Below are 13,200 nucleotides of genomic sequence, written 5' to 3'. Positions count from 1 at the left end.
AGAGCTGCTCATGGTGAATACTCATGGTGAAGACCAGTACTGGTGTACTGGTCTTCCCAGTACCCAGTACTTCCCATAACGCTTTGAAACTATGACGGTTTTGGCTTTCACCTAACTTGTTCCAACAGTCTACCAGTCTATTTGCAAAAGTAAACTTTCTAATATTTTTTTCAGCACCTTTGTTTCCTTAACTTGTATCTGTCCTTTTGTTCTTGAAGTTATTAGTTTCAGGAAGTCCTCTTGTCAATTTGGTCGATTCCTGTTATTATTTTGTAAGTGGTGATCATATCGCCTCTTTTTTTTCTTCTATCTTCTAATTTTGGCATATTTAATACCTCTAGCCTCCCCGCATAACTCTTGTTTTTCAGATCCAGAAGCCATTTTGTAGCATGCCGTTGCTCCTTTTCCAGTTTATTGATGTGCTTCTACCTATGCAGGTTTAAGTCCTAGTCGGGTCATAGTATACACTAATTCATCATGTGTGGCCCATGGCTCCTACCTCATCTGTCATTGTGAGAGAGATGTCAGCAAAACAGTGCCCTGCAACACATTCTCTATATAGTATTGACTTTGGATGTCTATAAGATTGATTGTTTGTACAATTTAGTACTAGTGGCTTTAGGCACAGTAAATACTTGCTCTATCTAGAAATCCAACAATCTGCCTGTAACTTATTTTGTATATAAAATAATATTCATAATACTTTTACTTTACTTTTGTACTTTTCCCTAAATAAAATTTTCATTGTCATAATATTAGTGATGTAAATACATATAAATAGACCCATATAATGCTCCTATTAATATTCATAAAGATAGGAGCTGCCTCATATGGGCCTATTCGAGGCACTTCATGTTTATATCAATGTAAATTGGGGGCTGCCTCAAATAGACCTATTGGACCATATAAAGGAGCTCCTATTTATATCAATAGGAGATGCCTTATATTGACCCATACAGGGCAGCTTCTATTTATATTTATCTGAATTTAACAGAGGACCACTATATCTAGTGGCGTTGAGGAGGACAGAAAGCTGGCGGCTTGTCATCACCCAATTTTTTTCTGAAGATTGTCAAGCTGGATCTAAAAAATCAGCAGTGCTTTTGTATTTATGGCTTCGGCAGGTAGGCAGTTCCATGGTTTTATAACCCTATGGGTGTAAAAGCATCTCATTTTCTGTTCTACATTGTATGGGGCAATAGGCCTTCTGTAGTTTATTATTACATTTAAATAATGATTGGTTGACCTGGTATACTTCAATACAACCATATAGAATTGAGAAAACCATGTGACTAATGGCATTACCCCTGTGCATCAACGTATGATGACCGCTCTTTTAAGGGCTAACTAAAGTATCGACTTTTAAATGTTAAAAAAAATTTAATGCAAGACGTGGTAAAATTAAACATTATCTTGAAATAGGTACAATACAGTAATTCAGAATTTGTTTGTAAAGATATATTTTGAGTTCTTGTATATTTGGTAACCAAAATCTCATTAAATTTTTTGTATACATGACCACAAATACTGCCATGTGCTTAACTACAAGAAAATGTTATTACTAAATTACCTGTAGTAGGCAGCACACAAATGAATGGTCCTGGGTTAGATTCTCGGATGGAGCGAGACGTTTGGGCATATTTCCTTACATGTCCATTTGTTCATTTAACAGTAAATTATCACCCATAGGCATTAACCAGCTGTTGTGAGTAGAATCTTGGGAAAAGTTAGTTATTGGCCTACGGAAAAACTGAAACTTAACAGGCTTCCTCTCTCTAATGAGATACTAAACAAAATCGCTAGATTAACATAATATAGTTCCTATGTTAAGAAAAGTCTAACATTCTTGAAAAAACCATCGAGTTTGATTGCAAAATGCTTCTCTTAAAGTGCACTGGTACGTAGTTATTTACATGAATCTGTACATTAAGGTCAAATGTAGCAAATGAGCTCCTCATTACTGCTTAGGATATTTTCTTAGGTTATTTGTATTATATCTTTGCAATTGGTTGGAATTTTCTTACAAATAACTAGTACATTTTTTTTTAAGTACTATCCAAACTTCATTTACCCCAAATAAATGAAATGCTGGTATGACAACTTCATAAACTTTCCATATTTAAAAAAAAAAAAAGGTAACATTTGCAGTTGACTATACTTCAGTGTAATAATACCTCTAGAATCAAACTGTTAAAATAAAGTACAGTATTGGCAGTGAACTTTATGATTCACAATACAAAAAAAATATTGCTGATCATTGTGATTTTTTTTATTTTATTTTACAAGCCACTCTGCCAAGCTTCTGACTGTCCAGAGAGGAACAAGAATGGGAAAATAAATAGCTGATCACAGGGTCAGATCAAAGTTCATGCAAAACACTCGGGATTAAATACTCTATATAATATAGTATAGAGTAATCAAGAAGATGAGGTAGTCTCTAGACTCAAAGAGTAAATCGATTAAAGAAAAATAAGCATATACTTTGAGCCTAGAGACCTGTATCCTAAAAGCTGGTATGTCTCTATATAACAGCTATTATGAATAAAGAGAAAATGGACCCAAGTCTGCTCAGACATCCAGCAATGTACTTGGTCCTTATTGTATAACTTTGTTCTCGAGCAAGAAAAATAGATATTTAGTAAGGGAAGATTAGATCAAGCACTGCAGAATGAAAAATACTTCCCTTCTCTATTTTCATTAAAAAGCACGATGCCTAACTAATATTCATCTAGTAAAAAATGGTGGGCAGGTGACTATTTGATAGCTATGAAGGGGACTAGATGAGGTGTCTTGGTAAACAACCATCTACAACAAACCAGGACACTGTAGTACTGGGAGGACCTGCCTCAGTTGTGAACCACTAAACACCGCGCAAGTACCACACTAGAGCTCCATCTTGGTGCTCTTCGGGAGGGAGGGGGGGAAGGGGGGACTACATCCCTCAAACATCCTGGACTGTTTTGTACCGTGGCATCAACAGTGTCATCTCTTTCCACGCAGCACCAGCCAACAGTAATTCAAGTTAGACTCGCTGACATTCCACAGTGGCTGACAATTTCAGGTAATGTGCACGTGTATGTGTGAATACCAGTGTAATTACCTGTATGTGTGTATATATATGTGTGTAGGTGTATATACGTATGTACTGTATGTGCATGTTTGATCTTTACCTGTCTCAACTGTATCAATTGCTCACTGAAAGCACATTAGCTCAAGCTATCTTTCTCTAAGTATATAAGAAATTCATATGTCAAAATATAAGGGAAAAACCTTCCATCTATTCTGATGACACTGAATATCAAGTATATCAATTTTAAAAATAGTTTGCTTCTGACAATGTAATTATTTATAAATACTTTGTTAAATACACGTTCTCAAACAAATATTAAGGCCAAAGGAATATTATGGAAGAACTTATCTCCAATAACATTATGCAGTATTATTGCCATATAAGCCTTCCAGTTCTATGCACTATTTTGGCTACAGTGATGCATGGAATAATTTGTACAATGCTTGAAAACAGTGAAGATTAAAAAAAAAAAAAAAAGACTAGTCTTTCAAAAAGCACTTCCCCAACAGATATATGCTGCTATCCACAGAAAGCCATCAGCTTTTTAAAGTGGTTCATGCAGTTCTAGAAGTTCTTTCTCATTCATCATTTACATATTCAAATGTAAATAGAACTTTTAGTTATAAAATTTCCAATGGTTACTCTTCAGAACTATTACTCTTAACTTAAATATCACACTTTAAATTCTCCCTCAATCCAGCTCTAGCCTATAAATAGTTTAACAAAGGAACTTTTCTACCAATAGGTATCATTGGATATTTTTTAAACAGAGTACATAAACAATCAAATCGGCACCTGTATTAAAATGGCTACATCTCGTAAGCCTCTGTAACATGAATACTCTTAAAATGAGGTAGTCATTCGTAAATCAATAATACAAATCATTTGTCACGAGACAATAAACTTAGGCATTCATATTATGTCTTAATACATCTTATTTTAATCTTTGGGGGGGGGATGTAAGCAATAACATTTGTTCAGCTAAACCTTTTTTAAGCAAAAATCATAACAGGCAGTGATGGTAGCTCAGAATCAGCACATTATGAATGCTGATACAGAATTTAGACTGTTTATTTGCAGCATAATACGTATTCTCAATAACCATTCACATAATAAAATCCTTATACATGCACTAAAATTACTGTAGCTTTGCTATCAGAAAGGCAAATCACAATATGCAAATTAAATGTTTTGACTTGTTAAGGTCACTAGAGCTGGAGCACACACAGTGGCAGAGTTTACTGTCCCTTATTCCTGCATCACTAATATCCACAATCCATGCAGTTACAAATTGCCAGGTGGACGTTCACGTATCAGAGAGCCCTGGGCAGCTCTGTCCACTGTATTGATGCACCACTTTGAACATTCATCAGTCTCGTCAGGTCCTGTCCACAGGAAATGCTTGAGCATCGGCGCTTGAGACTATGCTTGCCTTTATCTGTGGATACTTGGCAGATTTCCCATCCGATAGCTTCAATGACAGTCCTGATGGTCAATTCTAAAAGATGATTTTAGTTTTAGTTTACATAATGGAAAGTAACTACAGTACTTCAATTGGCATATATACAAAATTATGATCAATAAAATATTTACAAATGAGGGCACTTCAAAGTGCTGAGTGTACACTTTTATAAACAAATTAGTTTTGTTCTATTTTATGATATACAGTAAAATACTATATAAATTTTGAATAAAATACATAGTGCAAAGACATGCCCACTTTAAACTAAATATATAGACACACTATAGCTATTTAAAAAGAAGGTTTCAGCATAATTTTTTCTTGGAGTCCCCACAGTGGATATGAAGCAATTTAGGAGAGATTACTTTTAGCTACTAGGTTACATTAGTTATGCGAGTTTTATTTGGCCTACTTGAGCCAGAACTAGGCCCCCTTCACAGGGGCAGAGAGCGAATGATATTCTATTTCTCCACCGGGATAGTATCCTACAAGTCAGCGAAACATTACAGACAACTGCAAAGTTCTCAGAAAACAAAACTTCGAAACTGGCAAAACTCTTCAAACAATTAAAAAAACAATGATCGAAGCATTTGAAACTGTTTCGAACTGTTAGTACCGATAACCACCACCAGGTGGTTCGGAGCTCCAAGGTCAGTTGTGTTGCTGATGCAGTGCTATGTACACTGCTGTAATACTTCTTCTGGGTCACCATCAAAAGTGGTAAGTCCCCGTGCTTCTAAGCCAAGTGCCAGCCATCCTTTGAGCTTACCTGGTCCACCACGCCTCGTCTTTTGTCCCCTGCATGCGTGGTTTACCCTGCTTGTATTCCTCCCTCCACCCTGAGTTAGGGTGGGCTTTAGCTCAGGGTGTAGCTCGGCCTTATTTAGAGATTGCCCCATCCTTTTCAACAATGGAGGCAGCTGAACCACCTGGTCCAACCGTGTAATCTAAGTTTTTGCCTTCCCAACTGTTTTCTTCATTCCTTCTTGGGAGGATGCCAGGGCTATGTTGGCAGACTCCTGGGGATGTGGGGTAGCCTGATGGGGGTGATCCTTGGGAGCCTTTTTACCCTACTTGGATTTTAGTGCCTCCTAGAGATGGAATTTTGCTTCATGAGTGATTTTTTTTGTATCTTCTGTGTATGAGTGTGATTTGTCCGCAGCCCCTACAAAGGTCTTTTTCCAAATACTTCATGGTCCTAAAGATGTACAATATCTTTCTAGAGGTTTCCGTCTTTCTGATATTTAACTTCTGAGGTTCATGTGGGTATTTTTTAGCATCTCCTGTGGGACTTGGGCCTTGCTTCCTTGACTTGGACCTAGCCTCTTTTGTTCTGCTAGTAACACTCCTCCAGTCAGATACATTGGCTCTGATTACTGCTGTCATCTTTGTCAGAAAATTTTTCATCAATGTCAGCAGTCTCCCTGTCACCCCTCCAGCATGTTCCAGTTTCCAAAACAAGCTCTTGTATGGGACTGTCAAAAGCCTGTTTAGGTCCAGATAGTCAACCCAACCAACTCTTTCCTGTAGAATCTGTGATTCGATCATAAAAACAAAGTGCAAAGATTGAAGTGCTGTGCTCTGCATGATTGACTGTTGAACAGAATATCACACACTCCTGAAATTCTAATTAAACAAACTGATTGATGTTCATGTATATAGTTTATTATAAAGTGTGTGAAGTGTTTTTACAAGACAAAGATGCATATAATTAGTGATGCAAGATATTATGAAATGGACATATAGTTATGTGCAAAAATATAAATATAAATATAAATATAAATATATATATATATATATATATATATATATATATATATATATATATATATATATATATATATATATATATATATATATATATACATATATATTTTAAATATGTTTATATGACAACTCTTGCATTATAAATATCAATGTGCATACACTAGCACAACATGTGAGTGAAAAATTAAAGTGCAAGACAATTAAAATAAATGGGCAGAATTATTGCCACCTGTTTTGTCATTTACTGCCCAGCAACCACAGCTGCCCACCGCGTGACTTGGCTATCAAAACCATTCAACTTCTCCAGCCTACCACATCAAAACAGTGGTACGCAGATACTTTCTACTTGGATATTCATGCTTAATGAATGGTAATTAACAATATTACAAAAATTATTTTTCTGAACAATTTTTTCTTGCGCATGACAGACAAGGCATTGAATTGACGCAGCAATTAAGGGGTTAATAGCAAAATGAGATGGTTGTTTTAGAGAAGGCACAAAAGCATGAATCACAACCTACAACTTGTAATGGAACCAATGTAGAAACCCTTGCATTTTGTCCATTTTCTATTTAGTACTTTATATGTCAGATCTCGTGTGCTTAAAGATAACATCTACATAAATCTCAGATCTTTTATAGCAAGTCCCAAGTCTTCTTTAGCAAACCTATCTAATGATTAATTTCCTCATCAAACCTACAGTAATGTTGACTACTGGTAATCTAAAAGTATAGTACATAATTTATATTAATACAGTATATGAAAAAAACGAGTTTTGTATGCAGCATTTCTCTTTTACTTACTGGTCAGGTGCATGGGCTGTGCTCGAGAGTAAAGGGTCTGTTTCTCGGTGGGAGTGCTCCAATGAGTGGCCCGCCCGTGCTGGAGGGAGCTGATGGAGAAGGGGAGGGAGGGGTTGCTGGACTGCACCTCCCCCCACTGCTGCTGCTGCTGCTGCTGCTGCTCCCATTGCTGGTCCCTGACACCCCCGGGCCAACGCCTGACACCCCTGGCCCGCCGCCTGACACCCCTGGCCCATTTTCTCTCTTTCTGCTGCTTGCGCTCGCTCTCTCTGTAATCTGGAGTGCCAAGAAACAGATAATGTACAAGAACTCTAACTACACAATAATACCATCCTCACTTTTTTTTGGAAAGGAAGCTACTTTTTTTTTTAACAATACACTTAACATCAATAGCTGATTTTAACAGGTTCTAAGCTAATTGCAAGAAGGTACACAAGGCTACATCAATTAAATCATTAGCACCTAGTCAGTATACTTTGCATTAAAAACAGGCAAATGAATCTTGCAGTGCAACATATGAAATAGGTGCTATTACTTCTAGGTATAATGTCTGACACATAATTGTGTCCAGATATTACATTAAAGATTGAAATTTATGCAACTTTATACCACAATTGAGAAAAGGACAAACAGCACTAATATTATATATATATATATACATGTAAAATAGTTACATAAAAATATAGAATTTAAAGTGAAAAACTGATTTTGAAACTAAGAAAAATATTTTTAGAAAAATCTAAATCATAAATAAAAAAGGGGGGGACAGCAGTTAACTTTTACGGACACTACATGCCCCACAACTCGGACCACCACTCCTACAGTATTGAGGTTTTTATTGCGTATTATTGATATCATTGTACTGTGTGTTTTTATTTTGGAAATTATTGCCAGAGACGATGCATTATTACCGATAATTTACCAGTTTAAAACAATCATGTAATTGGTCCTTTAAACCATTTTATTTTACTAAACTACAACTAATACGGTACTACTATCGTCACAAAGTAAATCGGGGCTAAAAATTATATTGGTAAAACAAAGTACAGGGTAAAACCAGTTTAAATAATTGACTAGGAGTGGTGTCTAAAGAACACAACACAACACAACATCAAAACAGCAAACACAGAAAACTTGAAACAATACTTCCTGTCACTTTAAGCCTGATTCAGACTAACTCACCGTTTTATCCGTTAGTAACTCCCATATGCTGCTACGAGAAAGAGACGAGAACAAGTAAATATAGATTGGACAGCGATTGTTGCACTACACCAGTACAACAACCACGGGACAACAGCAATTACTGTACTACAAGTCATGCATTTTCTGGCCTAAGCTTCCTAATTTTGCTCGAGTATAATCTAATCAAAACTACAATATAAAATTCTTTTAAAATATCCCCCTCATATTTGTTATAACTATCTGCAACAGGACCCATATCTAACACACTGCTGAACTCTGTGGATCCAGCAGTATATAGAACTTAGGAAAGCAAAACAGAAGTCTTGTACTATGCAAATAATGGCAAAATAACTCATTGTAGCATTCAAATAATTTGATTAATACAATACTGTACAGTATACAGAATCCATACATGTAATAGTGGTATTTCCTCCTTATACAGTACATTAAGGAAGATTCTTTAAGCATTAAGCTGAATGCCAAGTTTCCCCAAGATGAAAAATGAGTAAAAAAAATTATATATACATATACATACATATACGTACACATATATAAAATGTGTGCAGTTCACAATCTTAGAGTACTTGCATGATTTGAACTTGGGTGTGGTGATGTCCCAGTCCAGCATGCTATCACTGAGCTATGACTACATCAAATGGGTCAGGACTGGCATCACTAGGTCACACAGGTCATGGAATGTCTTAAAGACCCTATTCCTCTCTATCATCCCCTAGGCAGATCTACTTGAGAACCCTACAGTTCATAGGGTTCTTATACTTAACCTTATACCTTATACTTAACTTTGGTTAAGAATTGCACACAATTACTAATGCTAATTGGCCCTCATTTAATCAGATTTAAATATCTTTGTGCTCATTATGCACAAATATAGTGTGAGGATGGGTTGAGCATGTCCAAGTTAATTTTGTCCCTAACAAATACGCATTTATATAAAGTACTTTACTGTGTTGTGGATTTCCACTTGATGGAACCCAGTCTAATGGAAGACAGGATGCAACAGAATAATCCTGATCCAGATTTTTTGCTGATATACAAGAAATTAAAAAAAAAATTTAACCGATATATTTTTCCTTGTGATTTACATATAAAAATATACACCAATTTTCATTAATTTCAGCATTCATTATACAATATATGAAAAGCTCCATTCCTAGCAGAACACTTGGTAGCTACAAGATGCAAAACTGTATATAAAACAGTTAGACAAAGCTCGTTTTCTGATTGTCAAAACTGCACATATCACTTTTAAGATGTCTTAGCTCAGGCTGTATTTTGCTCAATTGGGTTAGGTTAGGTCAGGTCAGCTTGGTTATGGTTAGGAAGATTTTAAAATCCAGTGGCAAACCGTCTTGTGTACAATGTTATGTGTATCCACAAAAACCTACTAGTCCAATGGACAGGATCGTATTCTAGTTAGTATAGGGTTTATATTTTGCACCAGTACACCAGGAATCTTTTAAAACTTTATCTGCTGGAGTATAAAAGTGGTGCAAGGAAGACAATGGAGAATACTCAGGCCAGCCTGGGATGATCTCGATGCTCTTCCAAGCACTACGTAGTATCACAGAGACCTCCAAGCAGTGCTCTTGGTAACTAACAGTTGTTCCACCTGGTCAGTTATCCTCGTCACCACAACAAAGATACCCTGACTTGAGCCTCCTCCCATCCTAGCCCAACTCCCAAAAGAAATCCATTGTACATGGAAGAAGGGACAGAGGGAAAGCCCAGCAGCCAACCAAGTGTATTGTTCAAAAAGAAGCTTTTCATATATAGTGGCACCTCCAAAATCCAGATCGTATCATTCCAGGTCCGTTCCAGTTTGCGAATAATCCAGATTTTTTAATTATTGTATTTGTCATTATTGGGGGGTTATTTATCATCAAATATTTTTTAATTTTCATATAGCAAAATGATAGAACATATCTTCGCTCATATTTAAACACGCAAATAATACTGTATATAGTATTGATAGTTGTTTGCTTATATTATGATACAAATTTATAAATACCTGTAATGTTTACTTACCTTAATAATGACACATCAGTCTTGCAGGTAACAACAGTATCGTTCTGAACAGTACTCGTGTACTGCTTCATCAGAGTGATTAATGTTAGAGCCACTGATAAGTTATGTCTCAATCTTTTCCACCAAAATTGTCTTCCCAGATTTGATTATGTGAAAGTGTCCAAATGGCAACACCAGCAATGTCTGCCTTGATATTCACTCCCTTATCATCTCAAATCAACTCCCTAAGCTTTTTTGCATTATAACACTTTTTTTTTTAATATTACACTTCTTCCTGGTCTAGACAAGCTACTCTTACTGCCGGAGATCATTTCTACTATCAAATAATTTGATATCAAGAGAAAAATTTATAAACCACCATGATAATGAGAGGCAGCTTATGAAATGATCACTGTGCTCTATTAGCAGTTTCTCTACTCCTAGAGTCAGTCACTTTCCAACACCATTTCAAGCTTTTGTCAATATTACGATGGCTCCTCAATGCCTCTACCTGTTCCATTCAGGTTACTCTTACTGGTAAACTTCTTTTCTACTCTCCAAAATTATGAATAATAAAATAAAATGTATAAAATTTATTCAGCAAAAATCACTTCACGAAAGAAGATAAAACTGTCAATGTGTCCAGAGTGGCAGAATTTGGCCACCCTCAGAAAATAGGTCACAAACTATAATATATATATCATTTGTACTATAGTATAATTAAAGCATTAAATTCCATTCACCTGAGCTCTAGGAGACTCGAACCGTGGACCACACACGTGTGAGGCCGAAACTCTATCGACCGAGCTATTGAATGATCTTAATAAGGAAAGTTTCCAGAAGCAGCATCCTGCTGCTAAACTGGAATTTTTTATTTTCCTTGACTAATACTGAATCTTAGTGGACTGAGCTTATTACACGTTTTCTTCCACCTCAACCTCCATTATTCTAATTGAAGTACAAGCCTTTTGTCTCGTCATGAGAATACTGTATTCTGATTAAAGCTTGATTTGTTCACCTTCCTCTACACACATTTATGTTTTTTTTTAAGAAATTTAAAATACAGTGGTACCTCCATTTACAAATTTAATCTGTTCCCAGAGCAGATTAAATGTCTGTCATAATTCGAAAATTCGTACCTCGAACGAATTTTCCCATAAAAAATAATGTAAATTGAATTAATTCGTTCCACACTCCCAAAAATATTAACTTCAAAATACATTTCATACATAATACACACACATTTTGTACAATAGTATGTACAAGTTATATCTTGCCTTTATTGATGACTCTTGTTGGCATATGGGAGATGGTGAGGAGGGGGGTGTTACTGTTTGGAAGGGAAGTCCCCTTCCATTATAACATCAGGCACTGATGACTTCTCTGGGGTACTCTCTCTCTTTCCTACGTTTTGCCTGTATACCAATAGGACCTGGTTGTGGCTCACTGCTTGTGTTTCTCACTAAGAACCTTTTCATAGACTTGTTTTTCCCTACATCTGAACACTTGTCTGTAGTACTCACCTAGTTGTGCTTACAGGGGTTGAGCTTTGTCTCTTTGGTCCCGCCTCTCAACCGTGACAAAGGCTTTCTGGCAATCCAGGAAAATGTAGTCTGTATTGAGGCATAACCAGTGTCATTAAAAAGGTTAAGGCAATGGCTTACTGCAGCTTGATTTGGATTGTCGTTTCAACAGAACTTTGCATTTCTTCCCAGACTGCACACCACTTCTTAGTTGTTGAGGAAGGGACATTGTGCTGCCTCCTTCTCCCTTGAAGAAATTTCCTCGGCTGTCTCTTGTTGCTGCTCCTTGTGAAGGGCTAGGAGTTCTTCGGTGGTCAGTTCTTTGCTGTGTTCCTCCAACTCACAACACTCGACTCTCACAACACTGTGAATGCCACTTCTTTTTCTAAATGTCTCAAACCATCCCCCTGCTCGCTTTAAACTCTTTCATATCTGCATTACTCGTTCCAGGGTTTCTCTACAAGATCTCCATGCAATAGCCATGCTTTTTCACAATTGATGGCCTCTGAAATACTATCACACGCTAACTCCTCGTTGTGTATCCAAATTAATAATAACTTTTCAACATCCTCAAGTGTTTGTGTTCCACGTTTCGTGATTATTGTTACACCTTTTGCCACTTTAGCACTCATAATGTCCTTTTTCTTAGCAAGTACGATGGATATCGTTGACAGATTTGTTGTACTACATAGTTAGATCAACAACCCACACGCCATCTTCATGTTTACGAATGATCTCGTTTTTCCTCTATGGTCACCCTCACATGCGTTTTTTAGGTTGAACCTTAACACTGACTTTCTTGGGACCCATGGTGTGATATATAATAATTACTTTTATTAAAAACAAAGGAGCACAAAAAAAATGAAAGTCTTTAAAAGGAATTCAAGCGCAATCGTCACTAAGCGGGCAGTCTGGCAAACTGAAATGGGGTTGCCTGTGCCACCAGGAACCACTCCCTCCATTGACCCATGCATGTATCAACAAGGTCGCAAGCCAATCGTGACTCAGAAAATTCATAAGTGAGGGCATTCGTAAGTCGAGGTTCCACTGTATTTCTACTTACAGTATATTATTTAATCATAATTTTAAACGGAGGTTTTAGTAAATTCTTATAAATTTAACTGAAAGATGCTTCTTCTTCATGAATATCTAGCTTATACAAATAACTATAATATTTTTTCTAGTCTACAAATTTCAAATTCAAATTAAATTTATCTATGTTTAACCTATGTTATTAGTTATTTTTTTTAATTTTACTAAAATAGGTCAACATTAAGATTTAATAATTATTGCTCAAATATTATTTTAACCCTTTACGTTTTTGTCCCTTACCATTTCGGGCATTACCATTGTCTTGGGCCAAACACA

General features: G+C 36.3%; 1 protein-coding gene across 8 annotated transcripts in view; it reads right to left on the bottom strand.

The window, feature by feature from the left end:
* Positions 1-2,128: 2,128 nt before the first annotated feature.
* Positions 2,129-13,200, bottom strand: part of LOC123764803 (Calmodulin-binding transcription activator) — a 671,468-nt gene continuing 660,396 nt past the window's right edge. For 6 of the 8 annotated variants that reach the window (XM_045752968.2, XM_045752966.2, XM_045752967.2 and 3 more), the window contains 3 exons: positions 8,285-8,315; positions 7,103-7,378; positions 4,430-4,568 (listed from right to left, as the gene is read on the bottom strand). In XM_045752968.2, coding sequence (XP_045608924.2) covers positions 7,106-7,378; positions 8,285-8,315 — 304 coding nt within the window. In that variant the 3' untranslated portion in view covers positions 4,430-4,568; positions 7,103-7,105. Of the gene's footprint in view, positions 4,569-7,102; positions 7,379-8,284; positions 8,316-13,200 lie in introns of all 8 variants that reach the window. The other 2 variants (XM_069302639.1, XM_045752964.2) reach the window with 2 other exon arrangements.

The sequence above is a fragment of the Procambarus clarkii genome, chromosome 48, assembly GCF_040958095.1.
Source record: "Procambarus clarkii isolate CNS0578487 chromosome 48, FALCON_Pclarkii_2.0, whole genome shotgun sequence".
NCBI lineage: Eukaryota > Metazoa > Arthropoda > Malacostraca > Decapoda > Cambaridae > Procambarus > Procambarus clarkii.
The sequence above is the reverse complement of the archived record's forward strand: the minus strand, read 5'-3'. Positions and strand labels throughout refer to the sequence as shown.